The sequence below is a fragment of the Eschscholzia californica genome, unplaced genomic scaffold (assembly GCF_041429995.1).
Source record: "Eschscholzia californica isolate CP2 unplaced genomic scaffold, dmEscCali1.0.p SCAF_3, whole genome shotgun sequence".
NCBI lineage: Eukaryota > Viridiplantae > Streptophyta > Magnoliopsida > Ranunculales > Papaveraceae > Eschscholzia > Eschscholzia californica.
The window spans coordinates 45,624,052-45,651,358 of record NW_028238420.1 but is presented as its reverse complement, the minus strand read 5'-3'; the positions used below and the strand labels follow the sequence as shown (position 1 = coordinate 45,651,358).

At 36.4% G+C, this 27,307-nt stretch overlaps 4 protein-coding genes and 1 non-coding gene across 6 annotated transcripts; 4 read left to right on the top strand and 1 right to left on the bottom strand.

Annotated features, from left to right (window-relative positions):
- Positions 1-274: 274 nt before the first annotated feature.
- LOC147550818 (putative peroxidase 61) lies at positions 275-3,149 on the top strand. The gene is made up of 4 exons (XM_086668990.1): positions 275-670; positions 796-975; positions 1,504-1,663; positions 2,499-3,149. The coding sequence occupies exons 1-4, from the start codon at positions 404-406 to the stop codon at positions 2,945-2,947; spliced, it is 1,056 nt and encodes a 351-aa protein (XP_086525116.1). The 5' UTR covers positions 275-403; the 3' UTR covers positions 2,948-3,149.
- Positions 3,150-5,654: 2,505 nt separating this feature from the next.
- Positions 5,655-7,986, top strand: LOC147550817 (large ribosomal subunit protein eL38z/eL38y). Its single transcript, XM_086670430.1, has 3 exons — positions 5,655-5,861; positions 7,181-7,364; positions 7,737-7,986. The coding sequence occupies exons 1-3, from the start codon at positions 5,859-5,861 to the stop codon at positions 7,757-7,759; spliced, it is 210 nt and encodes a 69-aa protein (XP_086526556.1). The 5' UTR covers positions 5,655-5,858; the 3' UTR covers positions 7,760-7,986.
- Positions 7,987-11,537: 3,551 nt separating this feature from the next.
- On the top strand, positions 11,538-21,999 carry LOC147550816 (cell division cycle protein 48-related / CDC48-like protein). The gene is made up of 11 exons (XM_086665906.1): positions 11,538-11,786; positions 11,975-12,223; positions 15,454-15,561; positions 16,196-18,007; positions 18,094-18,282; positions 18,399-18,538; positions 19,317-19,562; positions 20,236-20,422; positions 20,790-20,855; positions 20,949-21,198; positions 21,351-21,999. The coding sequence occupies exons 2-11, from the start codon at positions 12,023-12,025 to the stop codon at positions 21,866-21,868; spliced, it is 3,717 nt and encodes a 1,238-aa protein (XP_086522032.1). The 5' UTR covers positions 11,538-11,786; positions 11,975-12,022; the 3' UTR covers positions 21,869-21,999.
- A 661-nt stretch (positions 22,000-22,660) lies between these two features.
- On the bottom strand, positions 22,661-22,742 carry TRNAS-GCU (transfer RNA serine (anticodon GCU)). The gene has a single exon. It is a non-coding gene; the product is annotated as a tRNA-Ser (tRNA).
- On the top strand, positions 22,688-27,188 carry LOC147550814 (uncharacterized). Of its 2 annotated transcripts, none has more exons than XM_086666698.1 (12): positions 22,688-22,975; positions 23,058-23,113; positions 23,203-23,236; positions 23,612-23,710; positions 23,812-23,960; positions 24,527-24,565; positions 24,700-24,792; positions 25,067-25,165; positions 25,911-26,012; positions 26,102-26,185; positions 26,366-26,431; positions 26,801-27,188. In XM_086666698.1, exons 1-12 carry the CDS (start codon positions 22,900-22,902, stop codon positions 26,888-26,890), a joined length of 987 nt encoding a protein of 328 aa, XP_086522824.1. In that variant the 5' UTR covers positions 22,688-22,899; the 3' UTR covers positions 26,891-27,188. The 2 variants fall into 2 exon arrangements, with proteins under 2 accessions (XP_086522824.1, XP_086522825.1); XM_086666699.1 differs by having other exon boundaries at positions 22,783-22,975; positions 26,105-26,185.
- Positions 27,189-27,307: the final 119 nt, after the last annotated feature.

Below are 27,307 nucleotides of genomic sequence, written 5' to 3'. Positions count from 1 at the left end.
GGCATGTTAGTGTTTCATACAAGATACAACCCTAGATAGAGTTAAAAGGAAACTTCATATAGACAAGATAGTCTTGAAGAATGTTGATGAAAGCCCTAGCTCCTCGGCACATGTGAAGAGCCATTGTTTATGCATATTATGACATCAAACTTCCCTCCTTCGCACGTGCCGCTAGTTAAGGAAGACCATAATTCAAAGCTTCCATCTATATTTTATTACACTTTTCAAAAAATACCAACTTGAATATTTTCACCCAAGGTAGTAGAAGCATCTTACACTAGAATCTATATAAAGGTCCATATGTAAGACTTTCTCTCTCACCACTACCCCAACACATTATCTCTCTCTCCATTTTTTTTCTTCTTTTTCTCTAGATTTTTACAATTTTGAGAAGAAGAAGTTGATGAAAATGATGAGGAGAGAAGGGTATTGCAATATCGGGTTTGTATTGGTGTGGGTCGTTGCATTAGTAGTGTGTCCATTAACATCAAGTGTGGAGGGCGCAGTCGGGGTGCCCTCAACAGGTCTAGTGAGGAAATTCTATAAGCTTGATGATAAGTGTCCTGATTTAGAAGAGTATGTGAAACACCAAGTTAAATTGTTTTATGATAATGATAAAACTATTGCACCTAAACTCCTTCGTCTGCTCTATTCTGATTGCTTTGTATCCGTAAGTAAAACTCTAAGTGATTGTATTACTCTCTTTTTATTTATTTTTTCTAGATATGTTTCTCGTGAGGTTATAACCTATACTCTAATGTGATTGTAAATGTGTGTATGTGTATGACTATATAGGGTTGTGATGCATCTATTCTATTGAATGGGCCAAACTCCGAGAGAACAGCGCCACAAAATGCAAGGCTTGGGGGATTTGCATTTATTGATTTGATCAAAGAAGTTGTAGAGATAAAATGCCCTGGAGTAGTTTCATGTGCGGATATCCTCGTGCTTGCTACTAGAGATGCAGTTCATCTGGTAATCAATTTTGTTTTCTTTTATTAATATTTAATTTCTTAAAAATGATTAATGATGGTAATTGATTTGTATTAGTCGGCCGGGTATCGTGTACCTTTTCTCCATTTCCAAGGTCAAAAATTCAATTTTTTCAGTGTGGTCATACATGGAAAGGAAATCAATAATACTTTTAGAAAGATATATTTAATACAAGGTCTTAGTTAAAAGACATGTCAATATTTACTTTATGTGGGTTCCTTGTACAAACTCCACAAAACCCGTAAAAATCTTTGCAAGCCAAAGCAAATTGTGTGTCATGTGCAAATTTTGTTATGTGTAAATTTTACTTAGAAAGTTAGAATAAAATAAAATTGATAGATTTGTTCGGCCAAAGAGCATTATTGGTTGAGACAATTTTAACCTATTTTCCCCTTCTATTATAAATAAGATGTTAGAAGTTAGCTATTAAGAATTATGGTTTGGATCAAAGTTGTATAATTCTGACTTCATTACTAAAATTGAGTGTTGGTGGAATGAATAAAATTGCAGGCAGGGGCACCATCTTATCCAGTGCGGCTAGGAAGAAAGGATGGTTTGGTATCAAAAGCAGCATCAGTAGACCTTCCTTCACCATCAATAACATGGCAACAATCTCTTGCTTACTTCAAATCCAAAGGTTTAGATGTACTCGACATGACCACCCTCCTAGGTACATATATATTTTCTTACTCTACTTTTAATGATATCCGAGAGAGAGAAATATTAAATGGTTCAAAAAATAGAGTAAAGAGAATTATTAAATGGTTCGAAAAATAGAGTCGACTACAGGCCGAACATTGATGTGGCTGACTCCCATCGAGTGGTCCCTCTTGAGAGAGAAACAATTCGTCCAGTGAGAGTCAGTCACATTGGTAGTTGGCATGTGCCGATCTCACTTTTCAGGCCATTTAGCATTTTTGTTGGAGAAAAGACTTGTATACACACAGAGTTGTCAGACAAGTTTAACTGGTCGAATGATGTGTCATGTGAGAAAGTTGTATGATTGTATCTATGTATAGTAAAACAACCATTTGTTCACACAACAAATTTATCATATATAGGAGAATGAAAGAGTAGATATGGAGTAATTTTTTTAAAAAGTGTCCCTAACCAATTCCCCTTAATTGGTAGTAATTCTTTTGTTTGTTCGGTCGACTTTTTCTTCCCACAATACCATTCCTGTAGTGTCGTAAGATATGCATCTTCTATATCAAAACTATCGATATCAACTGTAGACGAAGACGGAGGTTCATCTAACGTCAACTACAAAGTGATAACTTTCGAAATTTTTAAGAAAATCTTTACCGGTAGAAAATACTTCAACTAGTCTAATCGTAGATTAATTAATCTCAATACTGTCTTTCAGTCAACCTTTTGAGAATCACTAAATTTGTAAGAACTGTCATCTTTGCCTAGCTTAATTTCGTTATTAAAAAGATACTCATTTAGCTTAATACTTAAATGTAAGAATATATATTAAAAATAATTTATTTTGACAAATGCAGGAGGACATACGATGGGTTCAACAAGATGTCGTAACATTCTTGATCGTCTATACAATTACAAAGGTACAAGAAAACCCGACCCGAACATGGACCCATTTCTATTAGCAGAACTAAGAGCCCAATGCCCATCAAAGTTAAAGAAAGGCGAACACGAAAAAACAGTATTCCTAAACCCAGAAAACGGTTCAAAATACCGTTTTAGCAGTAGCTATTATTCAAGACTTCTAAGAAAGCAAGCAGTTCTAAACATAGATCAACAACTACTTTTGGATACTGATGATTCTGAAAGCATAACTACTGAAGGTATTGCTAAGGAATTTGCAAATTCCACAACTGGGTTCGAAGATTGGAGAAAAGCTTGGGCTTTGTCCATGAATCGGATGGGTAGTATTGGAGTTTTGACTGGGACGGAAGGGCAAATTCGTAAACGTTGTCAGTTCATTAACTAAGTATGAAAAGTTAATCTATAATTTATCGACTGATTTAAGTTAATTTTGTCGATGTAATTAAAAGAGAAAAAAAAATGAAGAGAAATTATGGATTAATTAGGATAATGATAACTTTAGGATGGAGAATATCGGTTTAATAAATAAAGAGATGTAATGCTCTATTTCATTATATAAATTTACTAGTATATTTCTTTTGCGCCAATTTATACATATTTTGGATTTTGCTATTGTAGTTTATACGTTTAAAGTTAATGGTTTGTAGCACAAAAGTTACTATCTTTGAGCATGAGAGACTTGTTGAGCCCCCTTCTTCCAATTCGTCTAGAAACCCTAATAGCCAAAGGAGAGAACTATTTGCTTAGAGTTTAGACTACAAAACCAGTGATTCCAAGTACTAAGGGTTTGGAATGAAATGTACTTTGTTTAAAATTTTATGGGCACAATGAACATACAATTTCTCAAAATCCCTTAATTGGTATGGGTGATTGATTATCTGCACCATGAGCTCCTTCTTTCTCTTTATTTCTGCTTTGGGTCTTTTACTAGAAGTCAGGGGCGGAGCCAGGATCCACACCTAGCCCAAGGCCAATACCAACTAAGCCGCACTACTTTCTTTGTCAAATATTGCCTTCTAATATAGTTATTTGAGAACTAACCCTGGCTGTTTCATCCACAACACTACCTCCTAATATGGATATTCGAAAACTAACCCTGACTGCAGCCAGTGTTAGTCTCCACGTAGATCCGCCCTTGCTAGAAGTCCTTCTCGCACTCTGGCAGAAGTAGTAATAATGTATTTGGGATCTTGCTCCAGCTGTAGTGCATCCACACTAAGATACGAAGATCACATTTTTTTGTTGTTGAAAGAATATGGAGATCACATGATGGATATTTTTTTAGAAACCATCATTTAGTGATTCTTTGCTATTAATAGTATAAATTATAAATAATGAGGTGTATAGTAGATTCTATGACATTTAGGATGTCTAAATGTTTGAGGAGAGTCATGAGCATATTGTTGTTCTTATGATGTATCTAACCCAATTATTTCAGGATGTATGATTGTTGATATGATTTCTCTCTCCACCGACCAAATGGTCGACTAGTGGGCCGACCCATACGAAGGTGGTATATTTGAGAACTTAGAGCATCTCAAATGGGATACTCAAACTGTAACTCTCAGAGTGTCACATAAGATTTTTTAGAGTTTTTGTTAAAAAACTTTGTCCAATGGAACACTTTGTTAGACATTCTATTATGAGGTGAATGTAATTATTATATAGAGTCTCAATAGAGACATAATAAAATTGAAGTGTCTTCTTGAGTTTTGTAAGTGCCACCTACTCACACTCTAAAACTTCAAACTAATAGAAATCATTGTTTTTAACTACTTTTTCTCTATTGAATTTAGAAATGACGTGTGTATTAAGCAGAGGTATTTTAGAGATATCTATGGAGAAAAAAATAATTTAAAGTGTCTCTATATTGACACTTAGGAAAGAGTATTTCTTTGACACTTGACGACTAAGACTTTAGAATTTGTGTTAGAGTGTCCCAATTGGAGATGTTCTTAGTATCGCATTCTTAACAACTAACACTTATCACCTATAAATATAAACAACAAAAGTATGTCTTTACGTGAAACTCTCTACAGTTGGTAGTAACATGTTTGTTGTCTGCAAATTTGAGCAAGCGTTAATCCCTTGTAATAACCCTAGAGAAGGATCATCAGCACATTACTCTATATTTACCACATCTTGGTGGCAAATATGGAAACCAAGGTGTAGTACTCTGTTCCATGAAACAAGAACCTTCAGTCCCTGATTGCTTAGTGAATGTAACAAGTTTAGTTCAAGCCACAGATTAACTCTTCTCGTTACAATCAAAACATCACTACCAATGGAACAAGGGTTCGAGACACGCTGAACAATTAAAAAAAAAAGTAAGGGCTGGATCCCTCACCACCTAACACCATCAAATGTAACTTTGATGTAAGTTTCACAAAGATAACTGAGGATGCTGCAATTGGTATAGTATTCCATGATTCTTTGTCTCAATGTACTGCAGGGGTGTCAACCATCATCAGGTGTCGGTCAGTAGAAGAAGGTGAAACATTGGCGGCTCTTAAAGATCTATGCACGGCGGCCAAAAGCTTGAAGTTTGTTAACATCATTTTGGAAGGAGATTGCAACAATGTAATACGCGCAATCAATGGAGAAGCTAATACATCGCACTGGACTTGTCATAGACTCATGAACTCTATTAGATTACTTAAACCCGTTTTTGTTAACTTCTCTTGTATCCATGTAAATAGAATAGCTAACCGCAATGTTGTATAGGCCCTTCTTGTTGATGAACCGTTAGCTTGTAATCTCTTTTGATCTATGAAGCAGGGCACTTTAAAAAAAAACTAATAAGGTTTTTTTTGTGAACAAGCAGTTGTCACGAAACTAGTTTCTATCTTCTGTGTCCCGGGTTCGAGACACAAATCTTATATTACCTTTCAACAGAGAAAACTATGCCTCCACTAGGGAGATTTCAAAGGGCCCCCTCATTTTTGTTAAAAAACCTCCCCTCAAATTATTTCCCAAGTGAAATGGTTCATGGGGAGGTCTTTTAACAAAATCGGGGAATATTTCAAAAAAAAAAAAAAACAAAATCGGGGAGGCCCTATACAACTTCCCCCTCCACTATCTCGTTCTTCTTTGAGTGGCTGCCCGTAGTAAGAATTTTGGCCCTTGTACAATGGGAGAGGAGGCCTGGAAATCCTTAAAGCCCATGATAGAGTAATTACTAATTAGGGTTTTTGAGAGATAATAGATATCCTCTGGTATAAACAAGACAAACACGAAGGACTTCAAAGAAATCTGAAAAGGAACCAGCTTGAGACGCTTTGCTAAAGTTTCATAAAATGGTAAAAATTTGATCTTTAATTCCCTCTACTGAATCTGTTTGCTTCTTCTTTCATCTTCTAATGGTTTATATATTATTTGAGTTTTGGTTTATTTCCGGATTATCATTCAATGTTTATGATTTTGTTCATGTTTAAACTCAATGTCTCTAGTAATTATGTGTATTTTGAGATTATCTAATCTGGGTTACAGTTCCTTCACTAGTTATTTTTCTGGGTTTATACTGAAACTACTTAAAATCCATCTTGTTTAATGGTGTAATTGTAAACCCTAGCTTGTAGAATTTAAGTTATCAGTATCATTAGTTATGCAAAATGTTATATAGTTCAAACAATCTCAACTGTTATAGAGGGAACTTATAAGAAGCTAAGGAGACTCCGGAATTTTTTTTATGTTTCTCACTTTTGACAAATTGGGTTTATTTTGGTTTCTCACACTCTCATTGTGATCGAATTGAATATGTCTAAAAGTATACTTCTCCATTATTCATTTGGACCTTTGGGTAAGCTTTAGTATGTGTTATTAAAACGTAAACCTTGATTTTGTTAAGGGAAAAAAATGACATCTTCATATGTGTGCTGTCTTCACGTATGAAGGCTTTATGGGACAATGTTAAAAAAAACGATGAAGGTGTATGCCTTGAGGCATTGCGGTCACTTGATGCCTCGAGGCCTTCGTATTTGAGACCGAGGATAAACTGTGTGCATCTGAAGTCACCTGTTATTTTTGAGTTGTTGGACAACATAAAAACATTAGTATTTTGTTTATTAAACAGTTAAAGACTGTATATTATGGTAGTAAAGTAGAAAAACTCTGTTGTTTTTATATATTAGATGTCATTTTCCTTGCAAGAAAAAAGTTTACGCCTTTTACACATCGAGGCGTACGCCTAAGGTGCCACCTCGCTTTGTTAGAGCAAACTGCCTTGAGGTGTAAAACTGTGCTTAAAATAATGCCATGGGATTCATTTGAACTTCATTTTTGGAGACATTGTAGAGACATGTGCATACTACTTAAAATTGCTCGTCATAGTTTTGATTCATTCTATTTTCCTAACCTTAAAGTTAAATGATATTAGGACACCTAGATGTACTCAGTTGAGTTGTTTATATTACTATGTGTTTTTTAATCTAGTATAGAGGTAGCAGAATAGCAGATAATTAGACTAGGGGCAATATTTTCCCAATTAGACCCTTTTTATGCTGATAGTTTATTTTGTCACCTATCTATCATTCCTCCGCTTTCTATTTCTCTCTCCAAAAAGTGTAATTTCACCATTTTGGGTCATTGTTGTACTGAATTTTTTTCATTTGATCAATAGCCGAAGCAAATCCATGAAATTAAGGATTTCCTTCTCACTGCAAGAAGGAAAGATGCCCGTTCTGTGAAAATTAAGAAGAGCAAGGATGTTGTCAAGTTTAAGGTTAGGTGCTCCAAGTATTTGTACACTCTTTGCGTATTTGACGCAGAAAAGGCAGAAAAGTTGAAGCAATCACTTCCTCCAGGTCAGTACACTATCGATGATACTAGCTGTTCAAATTTTTTTTTTTTTAGTATCTTTATACCGATAAGGATTCCTTTTCCCTGATTAAATTGCCATTAAAGAAACCTACTACATTTACAAGTATAGATTGGGTCATCCCTTTGTTAACTTGTTCTCATTTATTCTCACACGACGAAGATAAGCACTTCTATGGGCAATTACAATCTTAAGAAAAAAGAAACAAGAGACGTTCTTTTTGAAAAACCTTTTCCTTATCACGGCCAAGGGTAGTTGGAAATAGTTCTTTGTACTGGGGTAATTGTTGATGTTGCTTTTCTAGAAGATCCACATATCGATCTGAATTCACCAATGTGTTTCTTCTTTTTGCTTGCAGGTTTGAGTGTGCAAGATCTTTGAAAGAGTAGTAGATTGTTGATGTTTTACTCAAGACTGGTGAATATGAGCTTGTTCTTATTTCCTCAATGTTATTTTTCTTGAATCAGTTAGAATCCCCTTTAAGTGTTCTATTTATTTGAGTTTGGATCATGAGCTTGAGTTTAATGAATTTGTCAACTGTTCTTTATTCTCATTTTTACGCAAAATATACAGGATGAAAATGGAAAAGATGATATGTTTTTGACCAATTTTAACCCATTTTAATATTTTAGAATTGAATCATTGTGGGATGATTACTTGGTGGTTTCTAAATTATGATATCCTCTCAAGTTGTATTCGAAAGCAAATTTCACAAGTTCAACATAAAATGATTCTTTGGTTTGAATTATTTTGGTTTTGAGTTGACGGATTTACACTTTTATGAGAACAAAATGAAACAAAATTACAAGCGATCTACGAACTTAAGACTGTCATAGGATAAAAGGACTTGGCCAGAACTACTTACGGAGCTACTTTGGCTCTTTACAGGGCTCAAAAGTTTGAATCTTTTCACTTTCTCTGTAAATAAGACTTTGCTACTCACAGAGAACATAGGGACTAAAATCAAATTTCGATAAGGATCAAACTGAAAAAATATATATTGATTATAAAGTAGAATATATTTCATATTCATTCTTAAGCCTCACCACTAACACCTTCCACCACCCTAACAATCACCACCACAACTATGAAAACAATCAACTCACAATCACCTACCGGAAACACTAATAACGGAAGAAACCAACAAAATGAAGAAGGTACGTTAATGGAGTCGCTTGGTGGTCACAAAACTTCATTAATGGAAGAGTTTGATATTGAAGAACTCAACTAAACTCTTCATTGGACTCATATAACAACATTCTAAGTGAAGACATAACTTTAGAGGTGTGATAAACTAATTTGTGGTGATTATTCTAAAAAAAACTTTCCTCACTTTTATGAAGACTCAAATTTTCGATCAAATAATGCTTAGAACGATGAACATTTTCGGTGGCGTTTTTTATCAAAAAAAATTCGGTGAAAACCAACAAAAACTATAAGCAAAATATGATAACAGAAAAAAGATGGATTTTTAGTAGGAACCCGAAAATTAAAGAACGTCAAAAACCAACAAAAAATATGGCAACAAAATCTCATCTTATTCTATGACAAGATTTCTTTGAAAACTACCTAAAGAGCTAAAGAGAAATCTATTTCCATGATTATATATGATTCGAGATAAATCTAAAACAAGATTTCACTGAAACTACCTAAAGAAGCCTTGAAATCCTAACACATCAAGATACAAGTTGAAAGCATGGGTTTAAAAATTTTTGGAGGGAAGAGATCAAGGGTTTTAGATGGAGGGAAAGTCCTATCTAGGGGTGGGAATTGGGCGGGTATGGGCGTCCATGGGCACTTGAAGCATCGGGCTGGGCGGGTCGGGCACAAATTTTCAATGGCTATTAGGGTAAGCGGGTTAAGTGGGCGGGCAATTTTGAAATTCGCCTTGCTCATTACCCGCCCAAGCCCATTAAGAAGTTCGGGTAATTCGGGTATGGGCGGGCGGGTAGCGGGTAATCTCATGACTTGAAAAAAAAAAATCACTTTTTCCTCTTTTTTTTATAGAATCTGGAAACACCATTCCTGATTCTAAAGAGACAATATGAGATTAAAACTAAACGTTATTTGTGTTGTTCCTTTTAGGAATTTAATCTCACATCGAAAACTAATGAAGAATTCTCATGAGATATAATATAAACTTACCCCACTCTTTGTTCCCTCAAAGCCAAAGACTACTTCAGTATTCTACTAAGAATTCTCTTGGGCCATTGCAAAGCAATATATTGGGTTCGTGTGTCCCTTAAGCATATTGTTTACCATCTCAACTAAGCCTAGCAACATAGACAGCTGGGGCTTCATCAACCCATAAAGTTGATGTAATTTGGTTGGTTATCATTGGGTGAGGTTAAGTGAGTGCGGGCATGGGCGGGTGCGCGGGTAGAGGTTTTAACCCATGCCCGCCCACTAAAATTTGGCGGGCTGGGCGGGTTGTGCCCGAGACGGGCGCGGGCGTCCATGGTCATCGTTGGGCTCGGGTGCCCGTGGGCGGGTTCGGGCTCATGGGCAAAATTCCCACCCCTAGTCCTATCTATAAAATAGGGGTCTAATTCTAAATACCTAATAAGTTGTGATAAAGTCAAACTATTTATAAATAGCAAAAAGTGTATCTACAAATAGTCGGCTCTCTAAATAGCTCTTGGTAGCTCTGTAAATAGCAGCGGCGAAGGACTTCTGTAAAATCGACTTTTGCAAAGAAAGTTGAAAATAAAGTTTATGTCATTGTGGTCCTTTATCCTTTTCTAATTGCTATTCATCTTCTTCATCATCACGCAACCTATCGTCGACTACTCTTTCCCCGACTATTTCTATCAAAGGGACAGAGGGAGAAGGCGGGTTGGTGGTCAGATAGAGTGGGTGTTTGGCTAAAAAAAGGCGAGAGTTTTGAAACTAGAATGTCTTCGTAAATATCGTGTATCCACATAGGGTGATTTTATAGGCAATGCCCAAAGTTGTTAAAGACAATGTATTTTGCTTCCAAGACTTAGTCAAATCAAGTCGACTAAATTTAGTTAGAAGCAATGCCATCCCCTTCTTCTCTGGTTCGTCGGCAGCCGGCGACAATTTCCGACCAGTGGCGGTAAGTTAAAAAAAAATGCTTTCTTCTGTTTCCTCTTCCTTCTTCTCTCTAACCTCGGCCTCCGGCGACCTTTGCCGAAGAAGAAGAAGGGGATGGCATTGCTTCTAACTAAATTTAGTCAACTTGATTTGACCAAGTCTTGGAGGCAAAATACATTGTCTTTAGCAACTTTAGACATTACATGTAACATCACCCCTCCACAGGATAGTATAACTTCATGGTGTCTCTCTTGAAGTTTTGTCCTACAACCAATTTCAGTGTCTCCCTCACACACGTCTTTAGTAAATGACAAGTCATTACAACAAAAGAGAAAACCAATGCATAATGTAAGATCAATTGTTTACAAATTGTATGTATAACAACATATTTAGTTTTTTTCTATCACGTATACTGAAAGATATATGTCTGAGGCATAAATTCTCATCATTTTTAGATCGACAGTATTAAAAATAAATTTTGACTTATTAAAAGTAGAAATAATTTATAACTTATCAACTATCCCAGAACTACATGCTAGATTAGAATGATCATATTTACTAAACATTTTTCCACTTTAAGTTAGTAGCATTGGTTTGGCGAAATAAAGAAAAATGAATGAATTTCAAATTAGAATGTCCTCGTGACACTACGTTACCTAATAAAATCATAAATTTATAGTTTTCTTTTAATTTTATCCCCACAACCATTTGTGTCTCAAAAGCCACGTCTTTATTAAATGACAACTACTATTAAATGACAACTACAACAAACGGAAATATGTAATTCAAACAAAATAAGATTTAATATTTAAAAGTCATATCTAAAACAACAGAAATAGTATTTCCTATCACATGTTTTAGACATACATGTCTAAGATCGTATTCTTATCACTTTTAGATTCAGAATATTAAAATAAAATCTTTGATTTGAGTGAAAATAGAAATACTTTATAACTTATCATGTGTTCTGAAGGTACATATTAGATCACAAGGATATTTCATCAAAATAGAAAAATCACAAGGATCATATTTATTTAAAAATTATTCCTATTTTACCATATTGGCTAGGTATTTTACACATCACTCCATACAAACTTTCCATATATTTGCCCATTCACCACCTCAATTGTACTCACTAAAATGGTACACTTACACCCTCCAAAATTTGAACCGATGCCATTTACTAATGTGCCAAAAATCTAATAGATCACGCGACGCTCACGTGCAAAACTCCTCTTATGATATTTATCTCTAGAAGAAATCGCCCTTTTACTTTCTCTCTCTATATTTTGCTCAAAAACAACAACTCTACCTCACAGTTTCTCAGTTTCTCTCTCAAACCGGTCTGAAGGTTAGTTTTCTTCTCTCCCTCCTAATTTCATCATTTCTTCCTCTTTCATCTCTTTCTTCTTTTATATTCGATCAAATCGAACTATTTTGCTCTATTATTTCGGATTAGGGTTTCAGATTACGATTCTATTCATATCTTGATTGTGAAATAGAAATGATCATTAACAATGCATGTGGTTTAATTTGTAGGATTTATGAGTTGATTTGCTGATTTTAATTAGAAAGTTAATTGAGAAGATGGATTCAAAGCGTTCAGAGGAAGGAATTGTACCAGTTAGAACAAGTGATAGAATCAGGAGAAGACCACCTGTTTATGGTAGAAATTACTTTTATTATTCTCAACCAAATATTAGTCATCGGAAGAAGAAGAATTCAAAGAGTCGAACTGCTGCTTCTCAAATTGCTAAATTTTTGTCTCCTGGGAATCGTCTTAAAACTGTACGATTCTTCCTCTCTTTAGCTAGTACTACTAATTTGTCATAATTTTTTAGGTGGTAAGCTTTGATTTTAGTTTAAAGTTATCATATTTGATATTGTTGAATGATGATTGAAATTGGGTGATTGTTGTAAATGAAAGTTGGTTGTGATTGGTAGTGTTGTTTGTGTTTCACTCATCTACCCAAAACACTAATTTGGTATCTGTTGCTCTCTTATTCTCTTTCTCTCTCTCTATGTATATGCGTGTATATTATATAAAACATACTCCATGATTTAGAATAATAAAGATTTTGATTTTAGTAATCATTTAGGAGCGAAAGCTGTGATGATAGCATACTAGAGTACCCGACATTTTGAGCCCAATGATACTTAGAATAACTTATAAGTTGTGCATTTATTATTGTACATGACCCATTTTCTCTCCTTTGTTGGTTTCATTTTCACGAATATGATGGCTCGAGATCATTTTTAAGTTTGAATGCTTTAAGAACCTAAGGTATTGTTCTTTGTAGCTTGTTCATGACTAGAGTCTCAATTAGATTTCTCAAGTTGTTTCTTTTTTGAAGAAAGCAAGAATTGTATTGAACCAAAGAAATGAAGATGCAATAACCAAGACGAGGTGCAAAAAAAAAGGAAACACAAATGAAGCCTTTAAACTAAAATGTTACAAATTTGTAATATTTAAGAAGTGCCACCAATTAGTTGTGAAGTCCCTAAAGGAAAATGATGAAGACGGATGCTTTATTTTGCATAAAACTTAAAAAAAGATAGATTACCGAATTTGACTTCCCCTTTTGAAGATAGTGTTGTTCCTTTCGATGTTTTAAAAATCAGTAAATGTGTATGCCTGAGGAGATTCGGTTGCTTTTACCTCAAGGCATATGCATAGGAAAGGCCGAAAAAGGGGTACGCATCTTAGCTGCGAGGGGTATGCCTCTGCTTGGGATTCAACTGTTGAAAAATGAAAGTATGGGCACATTGGTAATCTCTTTCTTCTGTAGTTAACAAAATAGAAAAACGGACTAAAAGGAGATAAATATGTAGCAATTAATGAGTCACATGTGTTCAATTAAATGAAGAAGATGATCAAGCTATAAAATCTGATGACAATGAAACTAGTGATGTTGAGGATGATTAAACTATAGTAATATTTGGTTGATTTTCTTATATTAAGTTGATTGACGAGATGGAGTTTATGTGCCACTTTATACACGTAGACTCCGTATTGTTGTAATTAATTAAAGTATAATGTAGTGATCTCTTTCTATATGAATTTGGTGTCTTTGACTCTTTTCTTTTCGAAATCAATATACGCCTTTAAGCATTGAGGTGAATGCCTTACGCCTCAAGGCAATGCCTTGCTTGTCTAGAGCAAACCTCCTTGAGGTGGAACACCATCTGTTAAACATTAGTTCCTTCCTTTTCGTAGCTACCAAATCGAGGCACGCAGGATAATTTTCCAAATCTTCCTACTCTGTATAGACACAACCACCACTGCCCAACTCTTACGCAGAATACAAACTGTGTGGATACATCCGAGTAGCAGTAGAAGAGTTCGCGTAGAAACTTAAAAGCCTCCATAGTATGGGGTTATGGAGGAGAAGGTAATTGAGCGATTCCTCACTTTTTATTTGCAAAGAAGGAATCTATTCACCAAAACTCCACCTTTCTTTCTAAGGTTATCCATCATAGGGATACTATTACGGGTACCATCCTAGCAAAGAAAAAACGGTATGTGGAATCAAATTTTTTTGAAGAAGGTAATATGAAGATTTGGTTACATTGTGCCCCCTATGGAAGTAAAGAAGGTAACATGAAGATTTGCTTGTGAAGCCACCATCTGGATTTGCCTTCTTAATACATGGACATCTCGTTACTAGTCAATACCATATTAACTCAAAGTTTAAAAAAAATACTAGTCAATTCCACTTGATCAAGGACACCAAGCACATTTTTCTCATGTCAATCATTGTGTGAGAGAAACTAAGGATGACTTTGTGAAGCAAATTGTGTCTGCGTGAGGGATACTGTGGTTAGACACTTTATATGTTACTTTTGAGGATCCAGTTTGGGGACAACAGTGAGATGGCACGGGGAAAGGATTTTCACTAAGTAGTTCTCTCCCCGTCCACTGATACTGCTTTCTTTAGCTGCGACTCTATTTCCCTGTAATTTGGTTGGGTTTTGTTGCTTGGACAGGTTCACTAGTAAATTTGTCATTTTGCTCACAAGCAATGGAGTAGCTTATGAATGTGGAAGCCCCTGCATCTTTTCTGAACATCATTGTGTAATTGAGATTTGTGAGGAATTTTGTAGATGCAGTTGGCATTCACAGAATACATATTTATATTATTTAAAAAGAGCGCATATCTGCTTTTTCACCATCCTGTATATAGCAACAATCATTTCCTCACAATGGGCATGTATAGAGACGAGAGATTCCTTCGCCGTTTTCGCAGTTTAAAACTTTATTTTTTTCGAGAGGATAAGATTTGAACCTTGGTCTCTTCAGTGGAGAGCCATACTTACAGTTCAACCAAAGTCAGCTCCACGTAAAGTTTAGAAACATTTGTAAAACAGACCATAATTGAAGACTACAAATATTTTAGCATTTGTACAATTGTATATGTGATTTGAGCATTCCCGTTGTAGGTAAGAACATAATATGAACAACAAGTTATTTAGGAACAAAAGTAATGTAGCTATGTTGAAGATCGTAAGTGAAAATCAAGTATTTTTGGGAATTAATTTTTCCTTTTCTCTTGATAGTATTTGACTATTTGTAAGTAAGGGAGATGTCCACATATTTGGTAACCTAGGTTTCTTTATTCGCAAAGCATACTTGCGCCTAATTACAAACGCCTGTTCCTTTATAATTAATGCTTGTCACCTTGTGTATACTATATATCTTACGAAAGGGGTACTTACTATATCAACTTTTCCTTAAATGCGTTCAACTTTCGTGCATATTATTTTTATTGAGATTCATGCGTATATAAGGGAAAGAGAGACGGGAACTAAATATGGATCTTCAAAAATATAAAGTCCTCCTTTCTTTCTAATGTTGACGCTTTCTGTTAGTACTTACATGCTGGGGTATTCTCTTTAGCCATCAATTTGGGATGCATATCTGATATTTATCAAACATTTCCCCCGTATATACGCTTTTGTTATGGGTATATTTTTAGGTTCTGATATTTTTCGTTTCTTGTTTTTCTATTCTTGCGCAGTCAGTGGAGACAAACCTTCGGCGTTCTACCAGAAAGAGGAAGCGTTCTAGACATCTTCGGGGTTACCAAACAGAAAGTTCCGCTTCTGCCACAGATGATGATCTAATGGTGAAAATTTATGCTCTTCCATACCATGTGTGCAATGCTTTTATGGTTGATTTAAGCCTAGTCTGCGAAGAAGGATACAATGATAGACAAACTTCTAGTTGGTAGGACGTAGGAGTACATAAATCATGGGTATATTTAGTGTTTTTGAAATTTGCGAGTCAATTGTTTGTGAAAATTTTGGGTACATATCAATATAAATAGGTTATATTTTGAAAATTTTGAAGAATTTCCTGAAAAATGCTACATTCAAATTACACTTTTTTTACTAATTCCAAAATGTGTGCACATTAACATGTATACCATGTGAATTGTTTTTCCAGTAACTACCAAGTTGATTTACTGGGGACTTTGGGTTGGCCATGGAGTAGTCTAGAGGAACCATGAACTTCAATTAATTAAGTTATGGAAACACGTCCGTTTCTCTTTGGGTGAGGTACCAATTTACCGTTTAAGGGACTCAGAGGATGTTTTTGAAAAGTGGGCTGAATTAAACTACATTCGGTGAATGTTCAATATAGGAAAGCTTTTATTTGTTTTGGGAAACAATAGCCACTGACTAATGAGATATCAGTACAACTCAACTGTTTTTTTTTCTTTTGCTTTCCTCCCCTAACATAACTTGAATTTTATGCAGAGGCCGCACAAGTTTCCTTCTAGAAAAAGAGTTGATAATAGTGCTAGTCAAGATGAGTTGTTTACTCCTTCAAGGCGTAAAAAGGTGCCTGAGGATAGACGGACCCCTCGTCGTGAAGGACTACGACCTCGGCGTTCGAAAATGGTGGCAGGTCAACAACTATATCAAGAATCTGATGATGATCAGGGTACGTCAGAAGAGCAGGTTGGGGAGGATGACACAGAAAATGGGAATGATGCTGAGGGTGGTGGTGAGGATGCTGGTGAAGGCGAGGATGAAGGTGAGGACGAGGATGAAGAAGAAGAAGAAGAAGAAGATGGCGAAGACGATGAAGAAGAAGATGGAAAAAGAAGATATGATCTTCGAAATCGAGCAGAAGTTCGAAGGTTATCTCCAGAGAAAGGAGGGAAGCAAAGGAAACGGTCACCTCGCAAAATCCTACGTCAAGGAATGAGAATCAAGAGCAACAAGGATGTTAAAAGGAGTGGTTCTCGGGCCCATAAACACCAGCACTTTACAATGGATGACGACAGTTCAGATGACTCTCTTCTTGTGGATGAGCTTGATCAAGGTCCAATTTTCCCTTGGGCACGTGGTGGAAATAGAAGTGGCCCACCGTTGCTTTTCGGAGGGATTGACACACATGCAACGACAGCATGGGGACTGAATGTTACTGCTTCTGGTTGGGGGCCACAGAGTGATGCCTTTGCTTTGACAACAGGGGTGCAGACTGCTGGACCAAGTTCGAAAGGAGGTGCAGATATTCAACCTGTACAGGTTGATGAAAGTGTTAGCTTTGATGACATTGGTGGACTATCTGAGTACATTGATGGTTTGAAAGAAATGGTTTTTTTCCCCTTGCTGTATCCAGAGTTCTTCGCAAAGTTCCAAATAACTCCTCCGAGAGGTGTTTTGTTATGTGGCCCCCCAGGTACTGGAAAGACTCTGATTGCACGAGCTTTAGCTTCTGCTGCGTCAAAGGCTGGTCAGAAAGTGAGCTTTTATATGCGCAAGGGAGCTGATGTACTTAGCAAGTGGGTTGGTGAGGCTGAGAGACAGCTTAAGCTACTTTTCGAAGAGGCTCAGAGGAATCAGCCGTCGATAATATTCTTTGATGAAATAGACGGCCTTGCTCCTGTTAGGTCAAGCAAGCAAGAGCAGATTCACAATTCCATCGTGTCAACTTTACTTGCATTGATGGATGGTCTTGATTCTCGAGGACAAGTTGTTCTAATTGGAGCTACCAATAGGATTGATGCCATTGATAGCGCGTTGCGCCGGCCTGGTCGGTTTGATCGCGAGTTTAATTTTTCATTGCCTGGTCTTGATGCACGAGCTGAAATATTAGACATTCATACACGCAAATGGGGGCACCCTCCTTCAAAAGAGCTTAGGATGGAACTTGCAGCCAGTTGTGTAGGTTATTGTGGGGCTGATCTAAAAGCCCTTTGCACAGAGGCTGCTATTCAGGCTTTCCGTGAAAAATATCCTCAGGTTTATACCAGTAATGACAAGTTTGTGATCGAGATTGGCTCAGTAGAAATCCAAAAGTATCATTTCTTGGAGGCCATGTCAACAATTACTCCTGCTGCTCATAGAGGCTCTGCTGTGCAATCAAAGCCATTGTCTATAATTGTTGCGTCGTGCTTAAAGAGGCAGTTTCAGGAAATCATGGATCACATATCTGATATCTTTCCTACTCGTTTAGGTTCGTCATATCGTACCAAGTTATCTATGTTGTCCTATGGTTCTTCATTTCCTCTTGTGTATAGGCCTCGGCTTCTACTATGTGGCAATGAAGATACTGGCCTGGTAAAGATCTCAGAACTTTTCATATTACAGAAGTTCGGTAATAGTGAAAACATTATCTGAAATAACTTCCATCTTTTGTTTAACAGAACCATATAGGACCTGCCATTTTGCATGAGCTGGAGAAATTTCCTGTTCATTACCTAGGGTTTTCAGCTCTTGTGTCCGACCCTGGCGCAAAAACACCGGAAGAAGCATTGGTACATGTATTTGGTGAAGCAAGGAGAACTACACCATCTGTACTATATATACCTCAGTTCGAGCTTTGGTGGGAAACAGTAAGTACTGCTCCAAATATAAAATTTTCAGAGCTTATGCTTAACCTGAATACTGTTAAAGAGATTTGGAGACCTTGCTAAGTTCTATTTATGTGCAATTGCTATGATAAATTTAGGCACACGACCAGCTTAAGGCTGTCCTGCAGTGTCTTTTGAACGAGTTGCCAAGTGACGTTCCAGTTTTGTTATTGGGAACATCATCAGTTCCACTGACTGAATTGGACGGAGCTTCTTCAGTATTTTCTCCACGCGATGTGTATGTTATCCTCTTCTATTACATTTAGTTCCGGGATTTGTGGGTTATCTTTGTTAGAATGCTTAAGAAGTTCTATTCGTGATCAGCAAGTATTTTTAGAGCTGAAAATTCATTGTGAACTATTCTTATGCTATCCTTTTGATCCAAGTCGTACGCGTAGACGCGGAAGAGGTATCTTTCACCTTGACTCTTTGGATTTAAAATAATGTCCTTTTGAGGACTCCGATTTTGGCCTTTTGACGACAGCTCCAAGTCAAGTAGTGTGGTTTTTGGCCTTTTGACGCTCTCAATTATTTTAACTTTGGGCTGTAGTAGATTGTACGTAAAGAAATGGGATGACAGTATCCATGAAATGCAGAATTACTGACCTTTATAGATTATACATGCTATATGAGTTCTATACATATTAACATAGTATATGAGTTCTATAATTACTAATATACTATACGAGTTCTTAACATATTGTGTGAGTTCTATACATACTAATATACTATATGAGTTCATACTACATGATATGATGAAAAGCCGAACCCAAATGCCTGTACTGGTTGCCTTATGCTATAAGAGTTCTATACATTGACACCACTAGCTAGTTTTGTAGCCTTGAGTAAGTTTGAGGGGTTTCTCATATTTTATGCTTCTGGCCATATTTGTATAGTGAGGTCTTTCCCGTTCATGTCTTATCAGTACAGTATATGTTGCAAATATTATTTATTATTTGCATGTAATAGTAATCATACTTTGCTAGCACCTCTTTGAAGTTCCACCATGTTGACAGTTATCAGGTGGAGAAACCAACAGAGGAGGACAGGTCTTTATTCTTTCATCAGTTGGTTGGAGCTGTTTTCTCTCTACTGTCCGAAGGAACCACGAGCAAACCCCAAGAACCTAAAACGCTTGAAGAACTTCCCAAGGCACCAAAAGAAACAAGTGGTCTGAAGCCCGCGGAGCGAAAAGCTCAGGCAGAAGCCGAGCAAAATGTTCTTCGTCGTCTGAGAATGTGTCTTCGAGATGTTTGCAACCGGTCAGGCAGTTTTTCACAATATATTGTCTCCTCTGCTCAGATTGTCTACTTATTATTTGCATTTGAATACATTTACCTGTTTACCCACTTCCAGGATTTTTTCATTGTTGACATGAAAATCTGAAATCTCCAAAGCTCTGAGCCGTTCGGTTTTCCTTTTTATGGAAAAAGCATAATTTTAGCTTTAGTGTTGTTTCACATTGTAAAAGATGCAGCATCAGGGGTTTTGATATGGTAAGAGGAGCAGATGTGTGCTACCTCCTCGGACCAATTTCTTATGTTACTTGAACACTGGGTCTGTCAATTTGCCCGAGATGTCTAATAATCGAATTAATTAATTAGTGTAAGAAAAGGCTAACGTGTTCTTAAATGTATTTTTATAAGTTTAGAATAGCTATCTATTTCACTTTAGTAAAGATTCCTGAAACAATTAGCTTGAGCAGAAAAATTGTTTGAAAAAAGAACATTTATAAGCTTATCAAATGACTTTATTATGCATAAATTTTAAAGAAAATTATTACTAGTCATTAGCTACTTGAATAATTAATCTGTTTATGTGAAGCACAACAACCCTTTGCTTAGGTATTTACTATTTTTTGTATAGAATTGTCAGGTGGCATTGGGGCTACGATTCTCTGGATATTTAAAAGTTTATCTCTTTCATTTAATGCAGGATTCTATATGACAAACGGTTCAGTGCTTTTTACTATCCTGTGACTGATGAGGATGCACCAAATTATCGTTCGATAGTCCAGAATCCTATGGACATGGCTACTCTATTGCAGCGTGTAGACTATGGGCAATATACGACAGTGCAAGCATTTATGCATGATTTTGATTTAATAGTAACAAATGCAAAGGTATGAATGTGACAAGTCTTGGTGCGTTGGTGGATGCTTTTTGTTGAATAAGTTTTCCGTTATCTATCTGAATTATCCTCTACTGAAACTTTTCTACCGTCTGTATGACTCGACATCGATGTTGTCTTTCCCTTTGGTCTCAAGATAAGAGGAAAATCTTTTCCTGTATAAAAGACTGTGACACGGTCAAAGTTAATTTAGGCCACTTTGTCTTTGTTAGATTTGCGATGAAATGAGAAGAAGAAATTTGGGATAAAAGATGAAAAACACTCGATTGTTGTCCTCTATACTCTTTTTTTACATGCTCCTGATTTTAGTTCTATTGGTTGTATTAGTATGAATTAATCGTTTTTGGAGCTGATTTCAGGCTTATAATGGTGAAGACTACAACGGGTCTAGAATCATTAGCAGAGCTTTTGAACTTCGTGATAAAGTAAGTTATTTTATCTCTTGTTGTAGTCATGGTGTATAATTTTTGGGGCATCATTTATAAATACTCGTCTGTCGAAAAATATTCACTTTTCAGGTTCAAACAATGCTTTCACAATTGGACCCAGCCCTGATCTCATCCTGTGACAAAATCGCAGCCCAAGGAGGGCCTATCCAAGTACCAGATGACATTGGAAGTCTTGCTTCTCCCTTGCCTCCTGTTGTTCAACCTCCAAGTGTTACTAGAGTTAGTGCTAGACTTCGAAATGTCCAACCGGAAGTAAATCTATGTCAAAGTTACGAAGCATTGAAGCGCCCAAAGAAAATTGTAGATGTTGAACAAGCAGGTATTCTTATCATGTTTATGTACTTTTTCTTATCATGTCCTTGAGAACATTTAGTGATATCGACATTTATCTTAATTGAAGAACACATATCCATGGTCTGATTATTTAAGGCTTTCAACAAAAAGCATGATCTCTGTATTTTCTCTCCACAGGTGGGGATCCTCAACAAGCTTCAACAATGGCAGAAGAAGCAAAGCCAAATGTAGAATTGCCAGTATCATCATCAAAGACAGCATCATCATCTTCGCCATTCCAAGAACAACAACCGTATCAGACAAATGGTACAAGCACTAACCCAATGGAATTGGACGCAGAAGAGCCAAAAGATAGTTCTCCTGCCAAAGCTAGTGGTAGTGCCAATGCCAGTGATGAGCACTTGAAACAAGTTCCTGAAAACAAGTCTTCTTCATGTCCCGAAGAAAATCAATCTCAAGATGAAGCAGAAATGGCTGAAGGAAAGAGAATTCTCAACAACCACAATGTTGTTCGTCTCGAATCTATTAAGACGAAGTTAATGAAGCGTACCGAAGGTTGTGGTATGCCGCTGCTTGAAAGGGTTTACAGTCGCCTAGTTAAAGCTGGACTTGATTTCATTGAGAGTGAAGATCAGAATAAGCTTTCAGCCATAGAGTTTCTATCGAGGTTTGCAGACAACGAAAGAAACTTTTGATCTAGTAAAAATCATCATCTCTCACCTTTTTTTCTTCGTTATAGGATTTTCAGTTGATATAAAAATTTTGAACAAATTTGTGATGTTTAGTACTTGATTGATAGATTTATTTAGAAAAGGATTGAACCAAATTGTGTTGTTACATAGTTCTCTTTTTTATGTCGGTTGGTATGGAGGGCGCTCTCCGTAGTATAGGGAGAGCATCTTATAGGGAGATATCCACGTTTGGTGAAGGGAGGTCTCCTTTTCTTAATGTTCTGTCCAAAAGATTTTATAATTATTTTGAAGACCCCGATAAAACCAAATCTTACTCCTGGAAGCCCTTCTCCACCCAAGTCAAACAAAAACTAACGCCTCAAATCTCCACCAAAACTTTACCAACCAAACCTGAAACTTTATTTTCCCCCTCGGAAGTTTTTTTAGGCAATTTTCGAACCTATTGAAGGCAATGCGCTAAAGACAATTCCTTTATAACATTAGTTAGAGACAAGGCGAAGTTAATGTCTTATAACATTAGTTAGAGACAAGGCGAAGGTAATGTCTATTTGAAGTTGACCTCACGACACCCGACACAATTGAAGTCGTTAGGTAATAGCCAGCGGGTAATTTGCAGTCCGAAGGCTTTTTTTCTTATAAATGTTGTGTGACTACATACTCCGACTAGGATTTTGCAGGAACTTTGGTTGGTTAGAATACTCGGACTAGGATTTTGCAGGAACTTTGGTTGGTTAATTTGTACAAAATAATTATTTTTCATTAGAGATACAATTAGGAATGACAAAAAAATAAATACGACGCCTGAGAGATTCGAACTCTCGCGGGGAAACCCCATGTACTTAGCAGGCACACGCCTTAACCACTCGGCCAAAGCGTCGTTGTTGTAGTCATCTGGTCTTCTTATTTATTTGAAAAAGCCCATCTTCATCTTCTACCCCACTTCCTCAAAAACTAGAGAGAGAGAAAGAAAGCCTCCTGTAAAATTGAAACAGAGAACATAGAGCTGGGGTTCAAATTTTAATCAATCAAACAAGATGTTGATCTTGATTCTATTTTTGTTATTTCTCTCTCTAATCTTCGGTTTCCTCTTCAAATTTGTCACCGCACAAGGTACTTTTTAACAATCGTTTCATTCATCTCTCTCTCTCTATAGATTCATTGATTTCATTTCTTCTCTTTCATTTTTTCTAAGGGGATTTCACACTAGTATCCAAAAGACATCCCAAACGAGAAGAAATTGAAGATAAGGTTTGTTATAATTAATCCCAACAAATATGATCCCTAGTTCAAAATTCAGTTTTTTTTTAATCATTGATGATTTCTTTTGGGGGAATTAGGTTTTCTGGATAACTGGAGCTAGCCGTGGAATTGGTAAGTATTTGATTAGTTAGCAGTTCACACTAAAACACAAATTTTGATACTTGTTTGATTTCTATGATTTTTTTGTTTAATTTTTTGCTACTTAAACTTGTTAAACTTGGTTGATTTGGTATGTGTTTAAGTTTTTGATTTTCTTCTTGGTAATTTCAGAATGAGATTCTTGTGTTTTTGACTTTTTTCACATTCTATGGGTACTTGTTTAATATGGACTAGGTTATTCTGTTTCAGTCTTCTTAGATCTTAATGATTCTCACAATTCGATTGGATAAAGAAACAAAATTTTCTTTCGAAACTACTCTACATGTGTTAACTCTAAGTACTCTACTTGGGTAGTTTCTTGTCACATATTTTCACTTGGATTCGTAGGGGAGGTTCTGTCGAAACAACTTGCTAGTTTAGGAGCCAAGCTCATTATTTCTGCACGAAACGAAGCTGAACTAGAACGCGTCAAAACACAACTTGTTGGTAAATCTCTCTCTAAAATATAAATGTTTTTGTGCTTCGTTTTTTACTCATTTATGTTTAGTGGGTGTATTTTGGATTTCCCTTTATTCGATTTTTTTTAGGTAAACATGCACCGGATGCAGTTAAGGTTTTACCTTTGGATTTGACGTCTGGTGAAGGTTGTCTTCGAGAAGCTGTAGAGAGAGCAGAATCGTTTTTTCCTGGTACTGGTGTTGATTATATGATCCATAATGCAGCTTATGAACGCCCTGTAAGTAGATTTATTAGAGTTTGTGTCCCGCTCTCATTAACATTCAATATAGCGTAAACCAAACCTATCTGAACAAAACAATGCCTTTTCTTTGAAGCAAACATTAATATTTAGTAGAAGACATTTACATAACAATGGTGTAGGATAGAATGATCCAAGGCAAATGTTGCAAGTTCATGAGCGACTTCGGTGTATATTGAAAATGAGATATGAACCTAGTGGCTAGTGGATCTGAATCTATTACTTGAAACTCTGAATCTGATATCACGAGTATCTATTGATACTTGTTGGGGATATGATTTTGGACCATCATTGGCATTAGCTATTGAGGATGCTCACCTTCAACGCGGTGAGAGATATGAGTTCGTATAAGAAGCCCTCAGCTTCAGTGGGAGATTTAGATTGAAGAACATTTGAAAGGAGTAGAATAAGATCACAGAGAGGAGTGACTCCGTAGTAGGAGATATCGGGTTATAGAGACATGAAGCTTATGATAGTTCCCTTAGCCTCTAAAAACATATATTTGCGTCTGACTATTGTTTTATTGCTTGAATCTATCTGTGCAGAAAACGTCTGTATTGGATGTGAATGAGGAAAGTCTTAAGGTACCAATGAATAGGCTGTACCATAACATTAAAATGAAAGTCATCGCTTAACATATATTATTCAAGTCTTACTTTAAATGTGTATCTCGATGTGTCCCAACAATAAGCATGACAGCTTCCTTTTTGGCAACTAGGCTATGCTCGATGTAAATGTTCTCGGGACGATAACTATCACTCGGCTCTTGGCACCCTTCATGCTGAGTAGGGGAAAAGGTCATTTTGTCGTGGTATGTTGAAGTTGAACTACATAGTTATCATTCAGCAAATCATATTTTTATTGGACAGTATCATTCAGCAAATCACTAGTGGTATTATAAATCATGGTTACGCTACCTCATAACTGGACAGTATCCCGTGATATTTATGAACTTTTTGAGTCATCTTATGTCATAAAACGTTTTACGCGACGTCAGTGTCCATTTCAAATAAGAGTATTGAAGTGATTTCAGCTTTGTGGTTGATGTGTCTCCTATACTTATATTTTATTACATTTATGTGCAGATGAGCAGTGCTGCCGGTAAAACACCTGCACCAGGTCAGGCTGTGTACTCTGCTTCCAAGTTTGCACTAAATGGATATTTCCATTCATTACGTTCTGAGGTATTTTTCTGAATTAAGCAATTCATTGCGTTGAATTCAACTAATATTTCAATTAATCGACTTTGAGAGAAGGGCTGAGCTCAATGGAACACGAACATGCGCTAGGATTTATCTTTAGTTGGGATGGAATACTTAATAATCAATCTCTGATGAGTTGGTCTATAGTCGAAACTAACACGCATAAGAACGAGAAGATCTTGAGGGCAGTGAACAGAAAGTCTATCTTTTACATGTTATCAGATTAGAATTATCGTCCTTTAAAAAAAGATTAGAATTATCGTGATCTGTGAAGAAGAATCTGTTTCTTGAAGATATCTTGGAAACATTTATGAAGTTCTTGAAATCAGAAAAGTTATATATACCAACTACTCTGGAGGAAAAATAAAAATCAACATTTGAAGGAGAAGGTGATGAACCATAGATTTGGGTTAAATTTTCATGATAGTTCATGGATGTGAGTAGTTTAAGTGTGTACCTGAGCGCCTTTGCCCATAGAGAATACTGGGGACGAAAGTCTCTGGGGGTTCCTACGGAGCAAGTCTCCCGTTGCTTTCGCAAACCAGTGGGGACAACCCCCCAAAAAAGCTAGTTTTCCACGCTGAGATCTATTAGATGGTTCTTGCCGCCTATTTCCATCTCATGCTTGCAGATTCGGTATTCCAAATCTTCTACGACATATCTGAATTAATGCATGATGGATCTTGACATATAACAGAGCCTATTATTCTATTTTTCTTATGTATAGCTCTATCAAAAGGGGATTAAAGTAACGGTGGTTTGTCCTGGACCAATAGAGACTTCAAATGGGTCTGGAGCAAGCTCTTCAGGACAAAAAGGTTCTTCCGGAGTAAGCATTTCAAATTCCATACTCAGTTAGGTAAAGATAATCATCAAATTGCTTCGTAATTTCTTCAAAGTCCACGTGTTTTTTGTCAGAAGCGTCTCTCATCTAAAAGGTGCGCAGAGCTGACGATTATTGCAGCAAGCCACGGACTAAAGGAAGCTTGGATATCAAATCAGGTAGTAGTCTGTAAATTTAGTTTTCTTTCCCCCCAGTATTTTGTTGTAGAATGGTATCAGTGAAGAATTTGATTTATTATCCAACTACAATATTGTATCTTTTTGTTTCTGTTAACTGATTTGATTTCATATATTTTTTTTTTAGTAAAACGTCTTAGAGAGTTGCTCTCTTATTTGCAGCCTGTTCTTGCTGTTATGTATTTGGTACAATACATGCCAACAATTGGGTATTGGATAATGGACAAGGTATGTACAGAAATGTTTGATTTGATCATGCGAGTAAAAATGAATACCGGCATTAGATTTCCGACCTTTTGTTATTGAAGGCAAATGAGTATTTAAAACACCTACCTTTTATTAGTCCGTGAGAGCGAAAATTATACCTTTATGTTCATATACCCTCCTACGTCTTTTCATCGGTCAATGGAATGCTAGGATCAATTTCATTCTTCAGCCAGTTGAGCTCCCCCTAACAGTAAGATTAAATGTCAACTCGTCAAGTGAACTACTTCCTTTTTTTCCATGCTTTAATCCCATTTCCTCAATTTCGCTGTATGCGAATCCAGTACAAACTTTTGGTATTCATCTTTCTCAGTTTCTTTTTCGTAATTTCAGGTTGGCGCAAATAGAGTAGAAGCTGCAGTAGAGAAGGGTAACACTTACTCATGGAGCTTGCTATTCGGCCAGAAGAAGAAGACATCATGAAGACGGTCGCTTAAACGAGTTTGGAAAACATGGTAATGACCTTACAGCTAGACGATATCGATCCAGACAATTAGTTTCATCGATAATGTTTGAAGCAGAAGCCGTCAGTAGTATAACTTATCCTTACTCAATGAGAAATTTTTTTGTAGAAATTACTCAATGAGAACTTTTTTTGTAGAAATTACTCAATGAGAACATGAGGGCTGAAAAATGACCTATTTTAACTAGTTTTTTGAAATATTTTTGTAGCTAGTCTTAATTAACTGCTCAAGAAAGACTTCAGATTTGGTTGATTTTAGACCTTTTTAGCATTACCATCACTCCACCATCCCAATCTTCTTCTGTCCATGTCTCATTTCTTCCTTTATTTCCCTCTTTGGTCCATAGTTTTTAATGCAAGGAGAAGGGAAGAAAATC